Source organism: Artemia franciscana, chromosome 19, assembly GCF_032884065.1.
Source record: "Artemia franciscana chromosome 19, ASM3288406v1, whole genome shotgun sequence".
Lineage (NCBI taxonomy): Eukaryota > Metazoa > Arthropoda > Branchiopoda > Anostraca > Artemiidae > Artemia > Artemia franciscana.
In genome coordinates, this window is record NC_088881.1 from 30,006,366 (window position 1) to 30,029,042 (window position 22,677).

Below are 22,677 nucleotides of genomic sequence, written 5' to 3' on the forward strand. Positions count from 1 at the left end.
GTTTGTTAAACAATGCCGATAAATCTATGCTACAAAATAGTGTACACGATTTTTGAAGGTGGTCTACCTCGACAGTCAGGAAAGAGCAACTATTTTCTAAAGAGATTTTTGAGGTTCTCAAAGTCTAAGGAAAATGTTGGTATGTCCAACTTATTTTACTAAACATCTCCTCCCTGATAAACACCAAAATATTTTAGACATACAGGCGTGGAATAGCAATAAACCAAAAAAAAGAAAAGAAAAATGGAATGTAACCTGACAACTAGAAAATTATCACAGAAAAAACTGCAAATAGGTGTTTAGTGCAATGATTTCTCTATACACGTTACAAATTGTTTTATTATGTCTATCAAATAGAATAAAAAGTAAATAATATTAATAAATATAATAATAAATAATCCTTCTTTGAAGATACAACTTTGGCCTACACTTCTCCAACTCCTAAGTGGCAAGAGTTGGGTTCCGAGGCGTATTTTGTTCCAAAAATAGTGCATGGAAAATTTCAAAATTCGCAAAAATAGTGAATTAGCAGAAAAATAATCATATTTAAGGATCAAAACCATAATTGAAAAAAAAAAATGCCCGATTAGGATTTGAACCATTGACATTCTGATTCAAGTTGTAACGCGCTTGGAACTGAACTACGGCGGCTGATAAATTAATTTACCATTTATTGGTTTATAGGATCATAATTGCGTAATGGTACTTCTGTATTATACCGCCAACTCTCAAGTTCTTCACCCATTGACGCACTGTGAAACCGGTATCTTTTCTTTCAGCTTAGCGTAAACTGAGAGAAAGTTTCGTTGTTTTCTTTCAGCTTAGCGTAAGAGAACAGAACAACATGTGATAGAATAGATGGGAAACATATAGTTCGGGCTAGCCTATATATTTGCACATAAGAGGCGTGTGGGGGTAAAGTATTTGGACAGCTTGAAGTTAGAAAATAATTATGACTTCATAATATTCAGAATATTTGTACCTAATACATTTTGCATGCAGACCCACTATACTTTACCCCACCCCCTCTAATGTACAAATATATTGCCCAAATTTGTTTCTTAAGTATTATATTTTCATCATACGTAGATATATTTCATTACGATTAACATATCTTCACTTCTTGAGTGTTGGTGGTAAAATACATAAGTATCTGTGTAACTTACAGCCCTTTTCCCAGGGACAATGGAGGGTAATGTCATCATCAAAAGAATAATTATTGAACCTTATTCAGGGAATAAATTTGTAATTGGCTATTATGAAAGATAGAGCTCATTAAAGATTTTATTATAAAGAGTGAGAGCACTAAACTACATTTGGAGAAGCTGAAATTTTGTGAACGGGAGAAGGGGAGGAGGCCCGTGAAGGAATAGTCATTTGAAATTTCGAGATTGAATTATCTGTTGTTCTATGAAATTTTTCCTCTTAAGAACATTCGATGTTATAAAAATCATTTTGCAAGTCTCAACGTCGGCTGACTGTGTTTAAGAATTCTTAATGAATTCTCCCAACGGACTAATGAGACTTACTAAGGGGACTGGGAGGGGGAATATGAGGGAGGGGTTCTTGTAAATCTCCAGTTAAGGGTTTTGACCCTAACTTTGATAATAGTATCGTTTTATAATTCCAAGCTTTTCCAATTAAGCACCAAAAGTGCCGTTTTTAGTGCTATATGGCACTTGCGGATGGTAGAACTAATAAAAAACACATGGATATGAGCAATAGCTTTCAAGTGAGCCATTGAAAATCTCCTAGAAATTCTAGTAGCCCACTAGTCTTAGCTTTTCCACCTGAGACATGGGACCAATAGTGTCATCTTTAGTGGTATTTGGCCCTTGCAGATGGTGGAATTTATGAGGAAAATATAGATATGAGAAATAGCTTTTATATGAGCTATAAAACATCTATCTACGTGTTAGTAGCCCGCTAGCTCCACTCCTTGAGAATTGTCACAAAAGTGTAATTTTTAGTGTCATATGGCACTTGCAGATGATGGAATTAAAAAAAACACTTAGATACGAGAAAAAGCTTTTGAATGAGCTATTAAACATCTCTCCATGATGTTCTGGTAAACCGCTAGCCCCCCCCCCCCAAAAAAAAAGAGTGAAAAAAATAACAACAAAAAAACGGGGAACAGATTATTACTACCCATGAAAAAAATTGATTTTCTTTGTTTTACAGGGTGGGTGGCCGTAATTTTCCTGTGCAAGGCTTTTGACTATTTTAATTCAAATGGTACATTTTTCATTTCGATCTGACGCCGTTTTCGAGGAGTTAAGGTCTTTTGTTTTTTTTATCACCATACATTTCTTTTCGTAAACTTGCACTTTTAAGACCAACCGAAATAATAGTTACCATTCTTGAATCAGATTTTTTTTACTAGGTATATTTTTTAAACGCGTTTTTTAACGTATAACATTTTTTTTTACTATGGGCTGTTGTGATGATGGTTCTGTACGTGGGCAGAGAGGTCAGCTGCCCCTCCTCCCTTAGTTTTCTTACATCTGACTTTAGATTATCTTTATCGTGTATCTTTACACTTACTCTGGTGTGCTCCCTCACCCCAGATTTTGTAACCTAAAAGTGCTCCTGTCTACATACGAATTAATTCATGCATAAATTTCTTTTCGGGAAGGGGCACATACGAAAGTTCTTGGGTAACTCAGGTCTGGATGCCCCTCCCTGCGAACAACATAACCTTAATATATTATTTTTGAACGTGCCTTTGTTGTTTGTTCGGGACTGAGTCGATTTTGCCTCTAAATGTTTCAGTTGGGAATATTATCCAGATAGTAATAACGGGCAATAAATTATTGGATCTCAATTAACGAATATTAGTCAGTCGAAATAAATATCCGATTCCTGACAAGGCCATATCCAGGATTTTGTTCGGGGGGGGGGGGGGCTGAAACCCCCTACATCCCTGGAAACGGCCTAGGATACAGGGGTAGTAACAATTTGCAATATTGAAGTGCCGAGGTCAGTGGAAACGAAATCTGAATATTCGAATTCCTTCAAAAGAAACTTGTATAACCGTGTAACCGTGAATTTTGAACGAAAAAGACCTCTATATGCAGTTGTGTTTTTTTTTAGTTTTTTTGTAATAACCTGTGTCAAATAAAAAAAAAGAAAGGAAAGAGGGGGGGGGGCAGCAAAAATAAGCCAAAAACCTGGCACCAAATGCTTAATAAAGTGTAAGTTTTTTTGACGATGTAGTTGGCTTTGGTATTCAGCAGATCACCAAAGTTTGTATTTATGGGCAAAAGAGTTTTCAAATTCAACTGATTAGTTTGACTTTTTTTTCATAAGTCATGTCCCACCACTGACAATTTTTTCATGTGGCGCCACTGAAAATAATGCCACCCTGGATCTAAAAACTTAACAATTTTGAAACAATCAAAAGAAAATATTAGAAAATCGTGGGTTTTCATTGATAAATAAACCTAGGATATGCGTGGGGAGTATACATTGCTTCAATTTTCATGTCCTTGGCATTATAAGGCTGCTAGCGCATGTTACAGATTGTGAAGATTTCCTAACTTGGTGTTGTAAACCTATTTTGTGACTTGTTTCTTATAAGATTCTAGAATGTCTCAAATCAATGCTAGTCTAATTCCCTCGATCATGGAACATGTTTTAAGTTAAAACACATATGAATTGAGTTTTCATGCATCAGCTTTAAGAACTCATAGCATATATTTATTATTGACTAGTAAATCAGACAAACTGGTGAGTTTATCCGAAATTTATTTCTTTAAGGCCGTGATTAAGTAAAGTTGAAAACATCGAGGTTCAAAATCAAAGTTGTGGTAGCCTTCTGTCTCTCAATTCTCTAGAGACCGTCGATTGTCAAAAGCCCTTAAAATAGCACTTATTCATTGGCGGAAATAGCAGGTTAATTATACCAGTTTGTAAATCTGGTCTCTAGGGGTGTTATCGACGATTTGAAACGATATTTTCTGGCAAAAAAACTTGTAAAACTTTTTAGGTAGCTGAAAATATTCTATGGGACTGTTTGAAAACAGGAAAATACAGAAAATACGAAAAATGGTTGCAATCGTCTTTCAGGTTATTGTCTTCTGCTCATGATAGTACCGATTTTGTTCTAAAAGCAATATCCTTCATAGAGTACACTTGTGAAAAAGAGCGAGACATTTTCTAAGATTTCTAAGTAATTAGAGGAAATAAAGCAAAATCCTAGCAAACATTTTGTAGAATCTTCAAGAAGCTACGGCCTGGTATTAAAAGCGGTATCTTCCGCCAATGAATACTTGAGTACTTTTTAAATATAAATTTTTGATTTTAACATGGGATTTTCGAGTTCCATCAGTTCACTTAATCACAGCCGTAAACACATATGGCCTTCCTTGGTATAAAGAAAAATAATCAAAAATAGGGTTTTTAAGGCATACCGAAAAAAGCAGATATTTCGAGATAAAGGAGAATATTCGAGATATTAATATTCGAGATATTAAGAGAACATTTCTGTTTTTTAATTTATTTATTATTAAGAGAAAATAAAGAAAAATTATAAAACTTTTGACCCCACAAAGGCTCTTAAAAATTTAGGGAAATCACCCAAAAAAGACAACGAAGGCCAAAAAACACGGAGAGTCAATTTGAAAAAACAAGCAAGTAAAAACCAATTAAAACCAACATTAAAAGATAAATAAAATCCAAAATTTAAAGGACTACCTAACAACCAGAGGGGAGTCACTCATCAATACCCACGGTTGGCAACAAATTCTGAACTTCCCTCGAAGGATACTAGTAAATGACTCATTTACTATTATGTCTTCTGTTTTTTTTTTTTTTTTTTAGTATGTTACATGTATGTTTTTTTTCAGTTTCGTTGAGCCTTAAAAAACCATTCGTGATCGTTTTTTCTGTATATTTTACCCGAATGTTACTCTTTTGGGTATATATAGGTCCTCGTGAATTTTAAGCCTTACCGTACAATTTTTTTGTCTGGTATAAATTTTTTGAGGGCACTTTAAATTTTTTAAGGGTGTAAATTTAATTGAATGCAGAGGATGACGAATTGGAAGCTGCAAATTAACAAATTCAAATTCTCTATATTTCTCGTGTGAGAAATATAGAGAATTTTCGAAATGCATCGTATATATATATATATATATATATATATATATATATATATATATATATATATATATATATATATATATAATTCTAAACTTATTATATAATATTATATAATTATTCTAAACTTTCCAGGCAACTGTCTTTGGAATTATATATTACTTTTTTTTACTCTTTTTTAATTCTTTTTTTTTTTTACTCTTTGGTACCGATACACATTATGCACAAATGCACAGTATTTAGCATCAATATGTTTTTGAAAGAGTATGTTGTTAAAAAACGCTCTTCGTATCAACACCCTTGTTTTATTGATTGAAATTCTTGAAACAAGGAAACGAAAAGCTGGTCCGTCGAGAATTGGGTAAGAGGAGGTCGCAAGGAAGGATTTAAGGGAAATTGGAACTTCCGGGGGGGGTGTAAATAGGAAGGCTATACATAGGTTAGGATGAAGGAGGACCGTACTTAGCTGTGTTGGCGTCAAGTGACTTGATCCTGAAGTGAGTTGTCCGTAGTAGTATCAGGTATATGGTGAGATAACATATGGAATGAAAGTGGCCGTTATTTCTATGCTTGGCATGTTCTTATTTATTTCTTTAAATACTAAAATTAGTCAAAATATTGATATTGGTCTGTACGGATAAATATATAAATATCGTATATTCTACGGTCTGTACGATGTTGGCCCATGCGGGTAAAATCAGCCAAGACTAATGTCTAACAAATAATAACAAAAGCTTGATGAGACATTAAAGTTTTTGATACTTTTGGTATTTTTTTCGTATATATTTTGGATGCATGTAAAACCACTTCAGCTACTTCAAAATAAAGCAGTGAGGGTACAGAAATTTTTTATGGTAACCGTCAAAAAATGCATCAGGAACGGAAACAATATTTTTTTTCTTAATTGATTAGATTTAAAACGTGTAAGAGAAGTTAATATTTCGATGTAGCATTTTTAAATACAAAATCCTAGGAATTATTTTTACGAAAAATTGTCTTTGATTCTACCGCCTTCTCCGGCTCTTAGGCATTCCAGAACATACTGACTTCCTTTTTTTAGCTGTGAAAAGTCTAGCTTCAGAGGTTTAGGTATCCAATACTATTAATCTCAAACAAATGCAGGCTAAGTTAAATAATAATTGATTTGTCCTGGTAATCCCAGTTTAAGTTAAAGAAGGAAATATTAAGGTTGTTTATTAATCAATGATGATGGACTTGAAAAACATATTATCTTTCTATATCCTTGTTTTATTCGTTGAAACATAAATAGTTACGTATTTATTAAAATCAATAAAACTTAATTTAATTAATTGTAAAAAATATTTAATTTGTATTTAATTTATTAAAATAAATATGCATTAAAATATAAAACATAAAAAATCAAAATATAAATGATGTATTATTTATCAAAATAAATTATATTTCTTTTTTTTTTGTTTTTATGTTTTCGTCTTTTTTGACTAAGTTATTTTTTGCTATTATTATAATTGTGACTTTACGAGCCGTGCTCTCTGTTGAGGGTTTATTATGATTTATATCCTGCAATATTTATAGGGATAAAAGCTCTTGGAAACAACCCTCTTGATTTAAGGATTGAACTAACGAAAAAAAATTTACAAAAAATATTATAATAAGTTCTATTTTCAGGTTTCTGGACCGAGGCAGTGGTAAATCAAGCAAAAATGGCCGTCATTTCCATGTTTGTCAATTCCTTATTTATTTTTGTAAATTATGTGATTAGTCAGAATGTTGGTGTTGGGGATTGGGTCCCTATATTTCCTGACCAGGCATTTGGACACATATCACCAAATGATTTTTCGAGAAGAACACTTGATACATCATTCCCAGTGAATGCCATCAGTAAATCAAATAGTGTGCCTAAATTAAAACAAAGTGATTTGACTGCAGTAAGAATCGATAGTAGTGAAAATCTATCGAATCATAAGTTAGAAAATTTGAAAGTTAGAGCTGGTGTTTCAACAAAAAATGTTCTACCATATCATCCAGTAAATTTTTCATCTTTGAAGCAAGGACTACCTTATAAAAGTGATTATAAGATTAATCAGAGAGGAATGAAAGAAGTTTATTTGATGGTGAACGCATTTTTGGATTTTATTCAGCCTGGAAACGCCCTCCCGGAAGGTCAGCTATTTTATATTAAATCCCAAGGGGGTTGAGCTTCGTTTGGTAAAAAACAGTTTTTTGAATTTCTTTCGCAAAACAACTATAATTTTATTTTGCCCGTTCTAGAAAGTAAAACTATTAGGTTAAGTCCGTATCAATGGCGGGGGGCTATGGGACTTGAACCACCTTCCTGTTATTTTATCCGCCTCGTAAAAACATAACAAAAATGCACATAAAGAGCGTTTATTGTAATCTCCTCCCCTTGGACACAGGGGAGTCCAGTGGAGTCATGTCACAGCTATCAAAATGAGATTTTTATCTCTCTCTAAAAACTCGGAATCAACTGATTTGTCTACAAACAAGTAGCGTTTTGAGACTCCTACTACTTATGCCGATTACTTACGCCATTTTTGGATTTTATTCAGCCTGGAAATGCCCTCCCGGAAGGTGAGCTATTTTAGATTAAATCCCAAGGGGGTTGAGCTTCGTTTGGTAAAAAAGACAGTTTTTCGAATTTCTTTTGCGAAACAACTATAATTTTATTTTGTCCGTTCTAGAAAGTAAAACCATTAGATTAACACATAAACAGTTTTATTGTAATCTCCTCCCCTTGGAACAAAAATCATGAATGTGCTCTTGCATTAAGGTATTGAAGGTCTGGGTATTTGTGACACCCCTCATGTGAAAAATCCTTTTCCAAAATCAGTTAAAGCCCTAAGGAATTTTCTTGTATTTGCGACCTATCTAGATTGTTTTTCGCACTGGAGAGCGAAAAATTATGTTATTACGAACAGTTTTATAAAACAAAACTATAATCACCGCACTAATTTCGCTCGCCTGGTATACACATTATTGTGCCGTAATTTTATACCGCGTCTTGGTCGCCAATTTTTGTGCCGCAATGCGCGGCAATTAAGAAACCGAGACTCATGTCACAGCTATCAAAATGGGAATTTTTTTTTCTCTAAAAACTCGGAATCAACTGATTTGTCCACAAACAAGTATCGTTTTGAGACTCCTACTACTTATGCCAAAGACTTTCAACCTTCAGTCTCTAATTTCAGTCAGAAGACGACTCATGAAAATATCAAGAAGGTTGGGATGGGTAAATAAATTTTCTCCAGGTCGTGGCCCATCTAGATCGTTTTTCACATCAGAAAGCGAAAAAATAAAAACTATACTCATTGTGCTAATCTCGGTTGCCTCGTATAGGCCTACAAATTATTGTGCCGTAATTTTATACCGCGTCTCGGTCGCCAATTTTTGTGCCGCAATGCGCAGTAATTAAGAAACCGAGACTCATGTCACAGCTATCAAAATGGGAATTGTTTTTTCTCTTAAAACTGGGAATCAACTGATTTGTCTACAAACAAGTATCGTTTTGAGACTCCTACTACTCATGCCAAAGACTTTCAACCTTCAGTCTCTAATTTCAGTCAGAAGACGACTTATGAAAATATCAAGAAGGTTGGGATGGGTAAATAAATTTTCTCCAGGTCGTGGCCCATCTAGATCGTTTTTCACATCAGAAAGCGAAAAAATAAAAACTATGATCATTGTGCTAATCTCGGTCGCCTCGTATAGGCCTACAAATTATTGTGCCGTAGTTTTATCCGCGTCTCGGTCGCCGATTTTTGTGCCGCAATGCGCAGCAATTAAGAAACCGAGACTCATGTCACAGCTATCAAAATGGGAATTTTTTTTTTCTAAAAACTCGGAGTCAACTGATTTGTCTATAAACAAGTATCGTTTTGAGACTCCTACTACTTATGCCAAAGACTTTCAACCTTCAGTCTCTAATTTCAGTCAGAAGACGACTCATGAAAATATCAAGAAGGTTGGGATAGGTAAATACATTTTCTCCAGGTCGTGGCCCATCTAGATCGTTTTTCACATCAGAAAGCGAAAAAATAAAAACTATACTCATTGTGCTAATCTCGGTTGCCTCGTATAGGCCTACAAATTATTGTGCCGTAATTTTATACCGCGTCTCGGTCGCCAATTTTTGTGCCGCAATGCGCAGTAATTAAGAAACCGAGACTCATGTCACAGCTATCAAAATGGGAATTGTTTTTTCTCTTAAAACTGGGAATCAACTGATTTGTCTACAAACAAGTATCGTTTTGAGACTCCTACTGCTCATGCCAAAGACTTTCAACCTTCAGTCTCTAATTTCAGTCAGAAGACGACTTATGAAAATATCAAGAAGGTTGGGATGGGTAAATAAATTTTCTCCAGGTCGTGGCCCATCTAGATCGTTTTTCACATCAGAAAGCGAAAAAATAAAAACTATGATCATTGTGCTAATCTCGGTCGCCTCGTATAGGCCTACAAATTATTGTGCCGTAGTTTTATCCGCGTCTCGGTCGCCGATTTTTGTGCCGCAATGCGCAGCAATTAAGAAACCGAGACTCATGTCACAGCTATCAAAATGGGAATTTTTTTTTTCTAAAAACTCGGAGTCAACTGATTTGTCTATAAACAAGTATCGTTTTGAGACTCCTACTACTTATGCCAAAGACTTTCAACCTTCAGTCTCTAATTTCAGTCAGAAGACGACTCATGAAAATATCAAGAAGGTTGGGATAGGTAAATACATTTTCTCCAGGTCGTGGCCCATCTAGATCGTTTTTCACATCAGAAAGCGAAAAAATAAAAACTATACTCATTGTGCTAATCTCGGTTGCCTCGTATAGGCCTACAAATTATTGTGCCGTAATTTTATACCGCGTCTCGGTCGCCAATTTTTGTGCCGCAATGCGCAGTAATTAAGAAACCGAGACTCATGTCACAGCTATCAAAATGGGAATTGTTTTTTTCTCTTAAAACTGGGAATCAACTGATTTGTCTACAAACAAGTATCGTTTTGAGACTCCTACTACTCATGCCAAAGACTTTCAACCTTCAGTCTCTAATTTCAGTCAGAAGACGACTTATGAAAATATCAAGAAGGTTGGGATGGGTAAATAAATTTTCTCCAGGTCGTGGCCCATCTAGATCGCTTTTCACATCAGAAAGCGAAAAAATAAAAACTATACTCATTGTGCTAATCTCGGTTGCCTCGTATAGGCCTACAAATTACTGTGCCGTAATTTTATACCGCTTCTCGGTTGCCAATTTTTGTGCCGCAATGCGCAGCAATTAAGAAACCGAGACTACTGTCACAACTATCAAAATGGGATTTTTCTTTCTCTAAAAACTCGAAATCAACTGATTTGTCTACGAACAAGTATCGTTTTGAGACTCCTACTACTTATGCCAAAGACTTTCAACCTTCAATCTCTAATTTCAGTCAGAAGACGACTCATGAAAATATCAAGAAGGTTGGGATGGGTAAATAAATTTTCTCCAGGTCGTGGCCCATCTAGATCGTTTTTCACATCAGAAAGCGAAAAAATAAAAACTATACTCACTGTGCTAATCTTGGTTGCCTCGTATAGGCCTACAAATCATTGTGCCGTAATTTTATACCGCGTCTCGGTCGCCAATTTTTGTGCCGGAATGCGCAGCAATTAAGAAACCGAGACTCGTGTCACAGCTATCAAAATGGGAATTTTTTTTCTCTAAAAACTCGGAATCAACTGATTTGTCTACAAACAAGTAGTTTGTGACTCCTACTTATGCCCAAGACTTTCAACCTCCAGTCTCTAATTTCAGTCAGTAGACGATTTATGAACATATTAAGGGGGTTGGGATGGGCAAATAAATACAGAGTCGTGGCCTATGTAGATCTTTTTTTTTCACCTGAAAATGGAAATATGTCGATTTCCAGAAAAAAACTACTACCCTTTCTGGGAAAACGGTTACAGATGAAGCTTGTTTAATATTGCATATCACTTAAATGTTAATATTAATATTATAATTAAATATTATAACATTATACTATAATAAATGTTGATACTGATTAACATTTATTGCTTGTTTAATGAGATAGATTAGACATGAAAAGTAAAGAGTGAATTTAATAAAAACAAGAGCTAAGAGATCATATGGCACTTGTGACGAGTCAAGAAGAGCTAAGAGCCAAGAGATCATATGGTATGAGCTCTAACAAAATTCTATGAACCAATAGATTGATTTAAAAGGAAAATAAGAGGCTTAATGCCGGTCAGGATTTAAAATAAGAGCTCTGAGTCACGATGTCCTTCTAAATATCAAAATTCATTAAGATCCGATCACCCGCTCGTATGTTATAAATACCTAATTTTTTCTAGTTTTTCCTCTCCCTTTAGCCCCCCCCCAGATGGTCGAATCTGGGAAAACGACTTTATCAAGTCAATTTGTGCAGCTCCCTGACACGCCTACAAATTTTAATCGTCCTAGCACGTCCAGAAGCACCAAACTCGCCAAATCACTGAACCCCTCCCCCCAACTCCCCCAAAGAGAGCGAATCCAGTACGGTTCCGTCAATCACGTATCAAGGACATTTGCTTATTCTATCCACCAAGCTTCATCCCGATTCCTCCACTCAAAGTGTTTTCCAAGATTTCCCCCTCCAACTCCCCCCAATGTCAAAAGATCTAGTCGGGATTTGAAATAAGAGCTCTGAGACATGAATTCCTTCTAAATATAATATTTCATTAAGATCCGATCACCTATTCGTAAGATAAAAATAACCCAATTTTCACGTTTTCCAAGGATTCCGGTTTCCCCCTCCAATCGCCCCAGTGTCACAGGATCTGGTCGGAATTTAAAATTAGAGCTTTAAAGCACAAGATCTTTCTAAATGTCAAATTTCATTAAGATCTGTTCACCCTTTCGTAAGTTACAAATACCTCAATTTTAAAAATTACCCCCCCCCCCAACTCCACCAAACAGATCAGATCCGGTCCGGTTATATCAGTCACGTATCTTAGACAGGTTTTTATTCTTCCCATCCAGTTTCATCCTGATCTCACCGCTTTAAGTATTTTCAAAGATTTCCGGTACCCCCAACTGCCCCCCCCCCCGATTACGCTGGATCCGGTTGAGATTTAAAATAAGACATCTGAGTTACGAGGTCCTTCTAAATATGAAATTTCATTAAGATCCGATCACTGCTTGGTAAGTTAAAAATACGTCATTTTTTCTAATTTTTCCGAATTACCCCCCCCCCCCCCAATAGAGCGGATCTGTTCCAATTATGTAAATCACGTATGTAAGACTTCTTCTTATTTTTCCCACCAAGTTTCATCCCGATCCTTCCAATCTAAGCGTTTTCAATCATTTTAGGTTCCTCCACCCCAAACTCTCTCCAATGTCACCAGATCCAGTCGGAACTTAAAACAAGAGCTTTGAGACACGATATCCTTCTAAATGTCAAATTTCATTGAGATCCGATCACCCGTTCGTAAGTTAAAAATACCTCATTTTTTAGTTTTTCAGAATTAACCCCGCCCCCAACTACCCAAAAGAGAGCAGATCCGGTCTGGTTATGTCAGTCATGTATCTTAGGCAGGTTTTTATTCTTCCCATCCAGTTTCATCCTGATCTCACCGCTTTAAGTATTTTCTAAGATTTCCGGTTCCCCCAAACTGCCCCCCCCCCAGTTACGCTGGATCCGGTTGAGATTTAAAATAAGAGATCTGAGTTACGAGTACCTTCTAAATATCAAATTTCTTTGAAATCCGATCACCCGTTCGTAAGTTAAAAATACCTCATTTTTTTAATTTTTCAGAATTACCCCCCCCCCCAACTACCCCAAAGAGAGCGGATCCGTTCCTGTTATGTCAATCATGTATCTAGGACTTGTGCTTATTTTTCCCACCAAGTTTCATCCCGATCCCTCCACTCTAAGTGTTTTCCAAGATTTTAGGTTTCCCCCTCCCAACTCCCCCCAATATCACCAGATCCGGTCGGGATTTAAAATAACAGCTCTGAGACACCATATCCTTCTAAATATCAAATTTCATTGAGATCCGATCACCCGTTCGTAAGTTAAAAATTCCTCATTTCTTTAATTTTTCAGAATTATCCCCCCCCAACCACCCCAAAGAGAGCGGATCCATTTCGGTTATGTCAATCATGTATCTAGGACTTGTGCTTATCTTTCCCACCAAGTTTCATCCCGATCCTTCCACTCTAAGTGTTTTCCACCATTTTAGGTTTCTCCCTCCCATATCCCCCCAATGTAACCAGATCCGGTCGGAATTTAAAATAACAGCTCTGAGACATGATATCCTTCCAAACATCAAATTTCATTAAGATCAGATCAACAGTTCGTAAGTTAAAATTACTTCAATTTTTCTATTTTTTCCGAAGTAATCGGCCCCCACTCCCCCCCAGATGGTCAAATCGGGAAAATGACTATTTCTAATTCAATCTGGTCCGGTCCCTGATACGCCTACCAATTCATCGTCCTAGATTACCTGGAAGTGCCTAAAGTAGCAAAACAGGGACCGACAGACAGACAGACCGATAGACCGACAGAATTGGCGATTGCTATATGTCACTTGGTTAATACCAAGTGCCATAAAAATAAAAACTGAAAAATGAACTGATGTAATGTGACTAACGTAAAACCAGGAGAAATTTTTCTGAATAAAGAAATGGAAAAGAAACATAACTAAATCTCAAGGAAAATGAAGCTAACTCGAAATAAATTTCCAGAAATAATTTTGGGGTTCCCAGTTGCCACCCTTTAACCCCCCTTCAAAAGCCATTGTGTCATTTACGCTTGACAAAAAACTAAGTAGTGGGCATAGATCGAAGGTTATATCTAGTCAATGGATTTCTTCAAAGGCGTATCCAGGGCTCTTATTCAGGGGGAGGGGGTAGAAAGAAAACTTTAAAAGTGCATCAAAATTTGTCTATCTGCATTTCTGTTACGTTTTTGTAAGAAGGACAGAACAAATTGCCTCTGTGTTTGAATTAGTAGTTATTTACATACCGTTTCATAGCTCACTTTACCATATTTGCTCTCGGATTAAGCCGTGATGGGGAATTGTCTCATCTGTCTTAATTTTTCTTCATTGACTGACACCTAGTAAATTAATTTACTTGGAAAATGATCACGGTAATAGGATGAAGTTTAGGAAACTTTATTTAGACTGTTTCAGAGCATGAACTTTTTCGTTTTTAGAAGTATAGAAATGAGCTTCTGTGAAAGTCATAACTTTTTACGTTTAGATTGCTTACGAAACTGTGGATATATTTACGTAGGATTTAATGAAGTTTTAATTGGACAGGTGTGAATTTTCTTTGAAAATTTTCTGAGCAAAGACAAGAAAGAATGTAGGTAAATATTGAGCAGTTCACAAATATGATTTATGAATAAAGTGAACATGCAACTCGATCCCTTTTTTATGCTCTTTCCGAATATAATAATCTTTTTTGTCACAAGTTCAATTTTAACCAAAACCAAACTTTTTTAATCTTACCCAAATATATAGCCCATATTTCCCATGCATTTATTGATTCTCGGTTTTGTCACCGTCAATTGAATTTACGGATAAACGGTTTTAACAAGAGTGACGCTAACAGACGTGTACAAGCCCTATCTAAAATAAGAGAAATAGGTATCATTTTGATGGTCCATAAAGGGCTCAAATCAAATTCGCGCCAAAAACAATTATTATATTCGGAAAGAGTATAAAAAAAGGCATCGAGTGGTATGTTCACTTTATTCTTATGTCACTTTTGTGAACTTCTCAATATTTGCCAAAACTTATTGCTGATTTTGTTTCTTAACCTTTGAGGTTGTGACTTTCTTTATTGTATGATTTTGGCTCCAAAATTCTCAAAAGTAGGAAAGGTGGCATTTGTAACTCTGTTTTTATCATAATTAACAATAAGTTATAAGAAGGTTCATATTGGTTTATTTATACATGACAAATTTTTTTGAGGCTGCATTTTTTATTATTGTTATGGGGGCGTGGGGGGAAGGCTAGGGGCCTTCGATTTTTGTGTTTAATGGATGGACTTTTCTGAATTTTGTAAAATAGTAAACGTTACCACAACTGAATTTTTGTGGTGATAGTACTTTTAGGCAATGTTAAAGGCGTTCTCACACAAAACGACTTGCCTTTCTTTCAATACCACTCATAAGCAAGAAGTTGCCCCTCGTCATCAACTATTATTATTATGCTTGCATTATCTTAGAGTGCTATCATCTCTGGAATCGTTACTCTCGCGTATCCACCATAATAAGGCAGGGACATTGTAGAAAGGCGTGGATATTGACACTCTAATTGAAACCATCAAAACAAGGTTCATAAAAACGAGTGTTTCAGAAAGGGTAAGGGCTGAGGTAGCAATATAAGTAGGACTTGTATTCTGCATCAATTTTGCTCCACTATTCCACAAAGCAGGATGGTATCATTTAGTCTGTATTGCATTCAGTGATTAGAGATTATTGCCTGTGATTAGAGAGTGATCTTTATCTCTCTAATCCGTGATGAGCTAATCTCTCTCTAGAGATTTGAGAGATAATCACATTTAGTGATTGGAGTAATTAAAGATAGAAATTATTGCCTGTGTTAGGTTTTGGTCAGGAAATTACGTATCCTGCTATCATTCTGAGCTAGTGCTCAGGAATTTGGCTAAAGTATAGAAGAAAATGAACCCTTGAAGTGAGCTCAAGTAATCCAATGACTTGATAGATATCTAATATGAGAAGTTTTTTATGGCACTTGGTATCTACCAAGTGACATATAGCGATCGTATATTCTGTTGGTCGGTCTGTCAGTCTGTCTGTCTGTCCCGGTTTTGCTAGTTAGCCACATCTATTTAAGCTAGGATGATGAAATTTTGCAGCCGTATCAGGAACCAGACCAGATTAAATTAGAAATTGTTGTTTCCCCGATTCGACTATCTGGGAGGGGAGGAGTGGGGGGACGGTTAAATCGGAAAAATTAGAAAACATGAGGTTTTTAACTTACGAACGGGCGATCGGATCTTAATGAAATTTGATATTTAGAAGGATATCGTGTCTCAGAGCTCTTATTTCGAATCCCGACCGGATCCGGTGGCATGGGGGGAGTAGGGGGACCTAAAATCTCGGAAAACGCTTAGAGCGGAGGGATCGGGATGCAACTTGGTGGGAAAAATAAACAGAAGTCCTAGGTACGTGATTGACATTGCCGGAACGGATCTGCTCTATTTGGGGGAGTTGGGGGGTTAATTCTGAAAAATTAGAACAAATGAAGTATTTTTAACTTACGAAGGAGTGATTCGATCTTAATGAAATTTCATATTTAGAAGGACCTTGTAACTCAGATCTCTTATTTTAAATCCCGACCATATCCAGTGTTATTTGGGGGGAGTTGGGAGGAGACCGGAAATCTTGGAAAACACTTGAAGCGGAGAGATCAAGATGATCTCTAAGCACAAGCTTAAGATACGTGACTGACATAACCAGACCGGATCCGCTCTCTTTGGTGGTGTTGGGGGGGGATTAATTCCGAAAAATTAGAAAAAATGAGGCATTTGTAACGTATGAATGGGTTATCAGATCTTAATGAAATTTGATATTTAGGGGGATCTTGTGCTTTAGAAATGTCATTTTAAATCCCGACCAGATCCGGTAACATTGGGGGAGTTGGAGGGGGAAACCGGAATTCTTGGAAAACGTGAAAATTGAGGTATCTTTATCTTACGAATGGGTAATCAGATCTTAATGAAACTTGATGTATAGAAGGATCTTATGTCTCAGATGCTCCATTTTCAATTCGAAACGGATCCGAGGACCAGGAGGGTTGGAGGGGGAAACAGAAAGCTTGGAAACTGGAAATCTTGGAAAACGCTTAGAGTGGAGAGATCGGGATGAAACTTGATGGGAAGAATAAGCACAAGTTATAGATACGTGATTGACATAATTGGAGCGGATCCGTTCTCTTTGGGGGAACTGGGGATGTTATTCCGGAAAAATTAGAAAAATTGAAGTATTTTTAACTTAAGAAGGAGTGATTTGATCTTAATGAAATTTCATATTTAGAAGGACCTCGTAACTCAGATGTCTTATTTTAAATCCCGACCAGATCCAGTGTCATTGGGGGGGGGAGTTGGGGGGAACCGGAAATCTTGGAAAACACTTGAAGCGGAGAAATCATGATGAAACTTGGTAGGAAGAATAAGCACAAGTCCAAGATACGTGACTGACATAACCAGACACGATCTGCTCTCCTTGGTGGTGTTGGGGGGGGGGAGTAATTCAGAAAAATTAGAAAAAATGAGGCATTTGTAACTTACGAATGGGTGATCAGATCTTAATGAAATTTGATATTTAGAGGGATCTTGTGCTTTAGAGCTCTCATTTTAAATCCCGACCAGATCCGGTGTCATTGGGGGAGTTGGAGGGGGAAACCGGAATTCTTGGAAAACGTGAAAATTGAGGTATCTTTATGTTACGAATGGGTGATCAGATCTTAATGAAACTTGATGTATAGAAGGATCTTATGTCTCAGATGCTCCATTTTCAATTCAAAACGGATCCAGGGACCAGGAGGGTTGGAGGGGGGAAACAGAAATCTTGGAAACTGGAAATCTTGGAAAACGCTTTGAGTGGAGATATCGGGATTAAACTTGATGGGAAGAATAAGCACAAGTTATAGATACGTGATTGACATAATTGAAACGGATCTATTCTCTTTGGGGGTTAATGGGGGGCGTTAATCTGGAAAAATAAGAAAAATAGAGGGATTTTTAACTTAAGAAAGGGTGACCGGATCTTAATGAATTTGATATTTAGAAGGAAGTCATGTGTCAGAGCTCTTATTTCAAATCTCGACCAGATCTGTTGACATTTGGGGAGAGTTGGAGGGGGAAGCCGGAAATCTTGGAAAACGCTTAGAGTGGAGAATTTGGGATGAAACTTGGTGGGTAGAATCAGCAAATGTTGTAGATACGTGATTGACGTGACGGTACTCGATCCGCTCTCTTTGGGTAAGTTAGGGGGTGGGGTTGAGTGCTTTGGCGAGTTTGGTGCTTCTGGACATGCTAGGACTATGAAAATTGATCGGCGTATCAGGGAGCTGCACAAATTGACTTGATAAAGTCGTTTTGCCCGATTCTACCATCTGGGGGGCTGAAGGGAGAGGAAAAATTAGAAAAAAAACGAGGTATTTATAACTTACGTGTGGGTGATTGGATCTTAATGAATTTTGATATTTAGAAGGACCTCGTGAGTCAGAGTTCTTATTTTAAATCCCGACTGACATTAAGCCTCTGATTTTTCTTTTAAATCAATCTGTTGATTCTTAGAATTTTGCTAGAGCTCGTACCATATGAGCTCTTGGCTCTTCCGGCCTCGTCACAAGTGCCATGTGAGCTCTTAGTTCTTGTCTAAATAATACATAATAAATCCTAGTTTTATGCTAGACATGATTTTAGCTAATATTACAATCAACAAAGCCCAAGAAAATACACTTCGCGACTTTTGTCACACACTTCCACCATATGCTGTGAGTGCCACCTACTATTTAAAATGTTGAAAGTCGGTAACCCCTCGCTGAATCTCCTTAGAGTTTTTATTTGAGTTATTTTTACTCCTATTATATTCCTTCTTTTGGGATAATTGACTGTATTGATTAGAATTAGAGAGCTAATAGAATTGGAGAGTTTTGCTTCTAACATTAATCTCGGTACTTGTATGTTATAGCGCCTATGCATACAAATATATAGAAACAAAGAAAAGTGACAGAAAAGATGGGAAATATATAATTTGGGCTATATATTTGCGCATTAGGGGATGGGGGTAAAGTTACTGGACAGCGTGAAGCTAGAAAACAATTCTTACTTCATAATATGCAGAATGATTGTACCTAACACATTTTTCATGTAGCTTTACCCCCACCCTCCCTAGTGTGCAAATATAATGCCCAGATTTGTTATAAAGTGTTATATTTTCATCTTATTTTGTTATATTTCATTCGAAAAGAGTGTCAGAGAAACAGGTTTTACTTTCTACTTAGCTTCTATATACCTAGGTGCTATAACATAGGCGCTATAACAGACAAATACCTTAATCTCGTCTAAAATATTGCACATTTTTTTCAGATTTTGAATTCACTACAAATCCAGAGGAACTACTAAATCAGCTTGTTGAAAAGTGGCCCAGTTTCGTTCACCACTACAAAGGCTTGGCCTCTTGTTTAGTCATCGGAATTTTGTTGGCTGTGTCCATTCCAGTGATTGGTTTATTTATTTGTGTGTTTAGATGTGCTGGGAAATGTGGTGCTGGTGAAGAATTTTATGAAACCAAGAGGGATCCATGTAAACGAGGGACGATTGGATTTTTCTTTGGTGTCTTTCTGGTTTTAATTGCGTAAGTTCAACTTTAGACTAATCTTCTTTTATTTAGTAGTTTTTTTTAGTAAGATAGGCTCATAGGAAGAGAGGTGGGCAGACTTTTTTTCAATATGGTTAAAATGCCCTTGGAAAGCTAGTCTAGGAAAAGGTATTGTTATGGCTATTATGTGAAAAAAAGCTGCGTTTTTTTGTGAGGAAGGTGTTGAAGTATCATAAAATTTTACTGGCGCAATTCTTGGGTGAAAGAAAGGGCACGAATCGGGGGGGTGGGGGAGGTTGATAAGTGCTTCTCTTAGATTTTGAAAATACATTTTCTGCGTATTTTTTTTTATCAAAAATTAGATTTTTTGTGTATTTTTATCAAAAAATTGATTTTTTGAGTTTTCATTAAAACAAGGAAAATACGAGCCCCTTTAGGTTTGAGACACACCTTTTCTGCCTTTTCATTTGAAAAACGAAAAAATCTTCGCCCCCTCCCACCTAACTTTTTGTGAATTGACAACACTAAAAAAAACTTAGGTAAACGGCTGACCCTAAGATTTTAACGACCAGGTTAGGGCCTTATCCAAGTAGGGTAAAGGGGGTTTGATCCCCCTCTTGAGAAATGGGTAGCCCCACTCATGTACGGAATAATTTCTGGTTGCTTCAAGTTTTAATATTTCTCCTTACTTTTGGTCTCTCTTTCTTTTTTTTCTTCTTTTAATTTGACGGGAAATTGTGTCTGGCTATGAATACTAATGATACTAATATGAAGCATTTTTCGCTGCTTTAGTTTTGTAGGTGTATGACTCCTATTTTAAATTGAGAAAACCACAAAAAATCTCACTTTTGTGGTTTGTCTTTGATGAAGCGTCGCCATTTTAATTAACTTTTTTTTCGGTCTGTTTAAACAAATTGGATCGTCTTTAAAATTAATAATCGAGTTACCTAAATGCAGGTAAGAAATGCCGAAATGTCGAATACTGAATTGTTATACTGAAGACTAACAGGAATTATTGAATATTAAATTTTTCATGGAATGAAAATGACGCGTGACATGACATGACAAAATCAGTGCAATGACGCGTGACATTGCACTGATTTTGTTTGTAATATATGGAACTAATAAATATAAAACTAAAAAGTAGATTTTTTTTAATCTATTTGTGAAAATCGGGGGTATATATATATATATATATATATATATATATATATATATATATATATATATATATATATATATATATATATAAAGTATACATATGTATATATCAAACTGATCTTAGTTATAAATGTACAAATGAAAAAAAGTTATTGAATTTTGAAAAATAAGTGTAAAAGACCAAATTATGTAAAGCACATTCAGTGGTTCCTAAAAAAAACAAAAAAAAAAAAAAACTTGTTTTAAAAAGCCGTCCTAGCCGAGTGGTTACTCGAGACTTGAGACCTTTTTTATGTGAGGACAGAGGCTAGAGCTCTAGTGTCACAGGTTATTTGGTTTGAACAGGGGTTAGTGACTTGACTCTTTAAGCTTACCCACAGTCAACCCAGCTCTAAATGGGTACCTTGGGAAATCTGGGGATGCTAAACAGGAAGGGTATGCGATAGCACAGGATGACTGGCCCCCAACCCCCCTTTCCACATCCTGGCTGAAGGGCCATGAAACGGAGATCAGCATCACCGGTGGGGGATTGTAAAATTCAATGACATATTCATTATTTTACCTTACAATCCGTTTTGCGCCCCTCGTTTTCACTTATATTTATAGACTCTCGAAAAAAAAAGACTCGAAATTTGAAAATGAGTTTAAAAAATTATGTTCTATTTTCGACATTTTACTCTTCTGATGTTATTATCAGGACTCTCGAAATTTTTTCTCTTTATTCCTGTGACAGTGTTTACAGATTTCAAATTTCTAACAATTGTTTCATCTCGGATTTTAATTGGAATCAGTTTGATTTTGAGTTCCTTAAAATCTTATCTCTTCAAAGATTAGAACCTAAGTTACGGCGAACTTAGGTAGTGGTAGTGTTCTTACTACTTTGTTATTAGTGAGCTGCTGAATATGAGTTAGAAACTACAATTCAGGTACGAGCCCAATTATCTTGCTTTCGGTTCTTCAATCACACATATTAGAAATTCTTGTATGAATTTGATTTCAACAAAGTGTAACATTTCCACTGTTTGATTAGCATATATCTACGAACCACAGGCGCGTACGCTACAGTAGGGGGCTGGTGCGTGTCCCTCGACTGATACCCTAAGATTTCTTGAATTTCTGGGCTCTAATTTTTTAAATTTTACTATAAAAAAAATTATCATAGAATCCCTCCATCCAAAAAACTCCTGTGTATGCATCTGAAGAAATCTCTTTTTTTGATTGGGCATTAAGATAATTTCTCATTTTTTTTACTATCCCAGTAATTTTTCCCCAAAATTTTGGATGTATAGTGATAAAAATGTTGATGGGAAATTAGATGAAAGCATCCAAGCAATGCAATAATTAAGTCCCTTGGCTGTCTCATGGCATAAATATGTCGGAACTATCAATGGAAAACATTAATTTGATGAAAGGATGCTTTCAGATCTGGAAGAAGTAGAGGAGAACCCATTATAGCTTGTTCCTTATACATTTTAGGCTGATAGTGCCAGTCGTCATTTAGCCAAATTATAAATTGTACTAATAATACAACTAAGACTTTAAGTCCTAAAGCCGGTTTAAGTTACGCGGGAGGATCTTTCCATGGAAAAACTTCTCATGGGTGAAGAGACATTCAATGAAGGGGGCGCAGGATTTTTTTGCATTATTAAAAAAAAAACAAGGAAAAAATAAATATGAGAAGTTTTTTCTACTGAAAGTGAGGAGCAGCATTTTAAAACGAGGAGAAATTATTGCGCATATGAGGGGTTTACCTCCTCGTAATACCTCGCTCTTTACGCGAAAGTATTTTTAGTAATTTCAACTATTTATTCTACGGCCTTTGTGATTCGAGGGTCATTCTTAAGGAATTGGGACAGAATTTAAGCTTTAGTGTAAAGAGCGAGGTATCGACGAGGGGTGAACTCCCTCATATACGCAATAAAAATATACGAATATAGAAGTTCGTTACGTAAGTTAATTCGTAAATTACGTATATTTTTTACTAATGAAAATGTTCGTAAAACAATTAAAAGTTCTAGTTGCCTTTTTAAGTAATCAAAAAATTAGAGGGCAGCTAGGCTTCCTCCCTCTCTCCTTTTTTCTCAAAA

General features: G+C 36.1%; 1 protein-coding gene across 17 annotated transcripts in view; it reads left to right on the plus strand.

The window, feature by feature from the left end:
- LOC136039538 (prominin-like protein) overlaps nt 1-22,677 on the plus strand; it is a 150,731-nt gene that overhangs the window by 29,097 nt on the left and 98,957 nt on the right. For all 17 annotated transcript variants that reach the window (XM_065723349.1, XM_065723351.1, XM_065723347.1 and 14 more), the window contains exons 2-3: nt 6,748-7,242; nt 19,198-19,465. In XM_065723349.1, the coding sequence (XP_065579421.1) occupies nt 6,748-7,242; nt 19,198-19,465 (763 nt within the window). The remainder of the gene's footprint in view (nt 1-6,747; nt 7,243-19,197; nt 19,466-22,677) is intronic.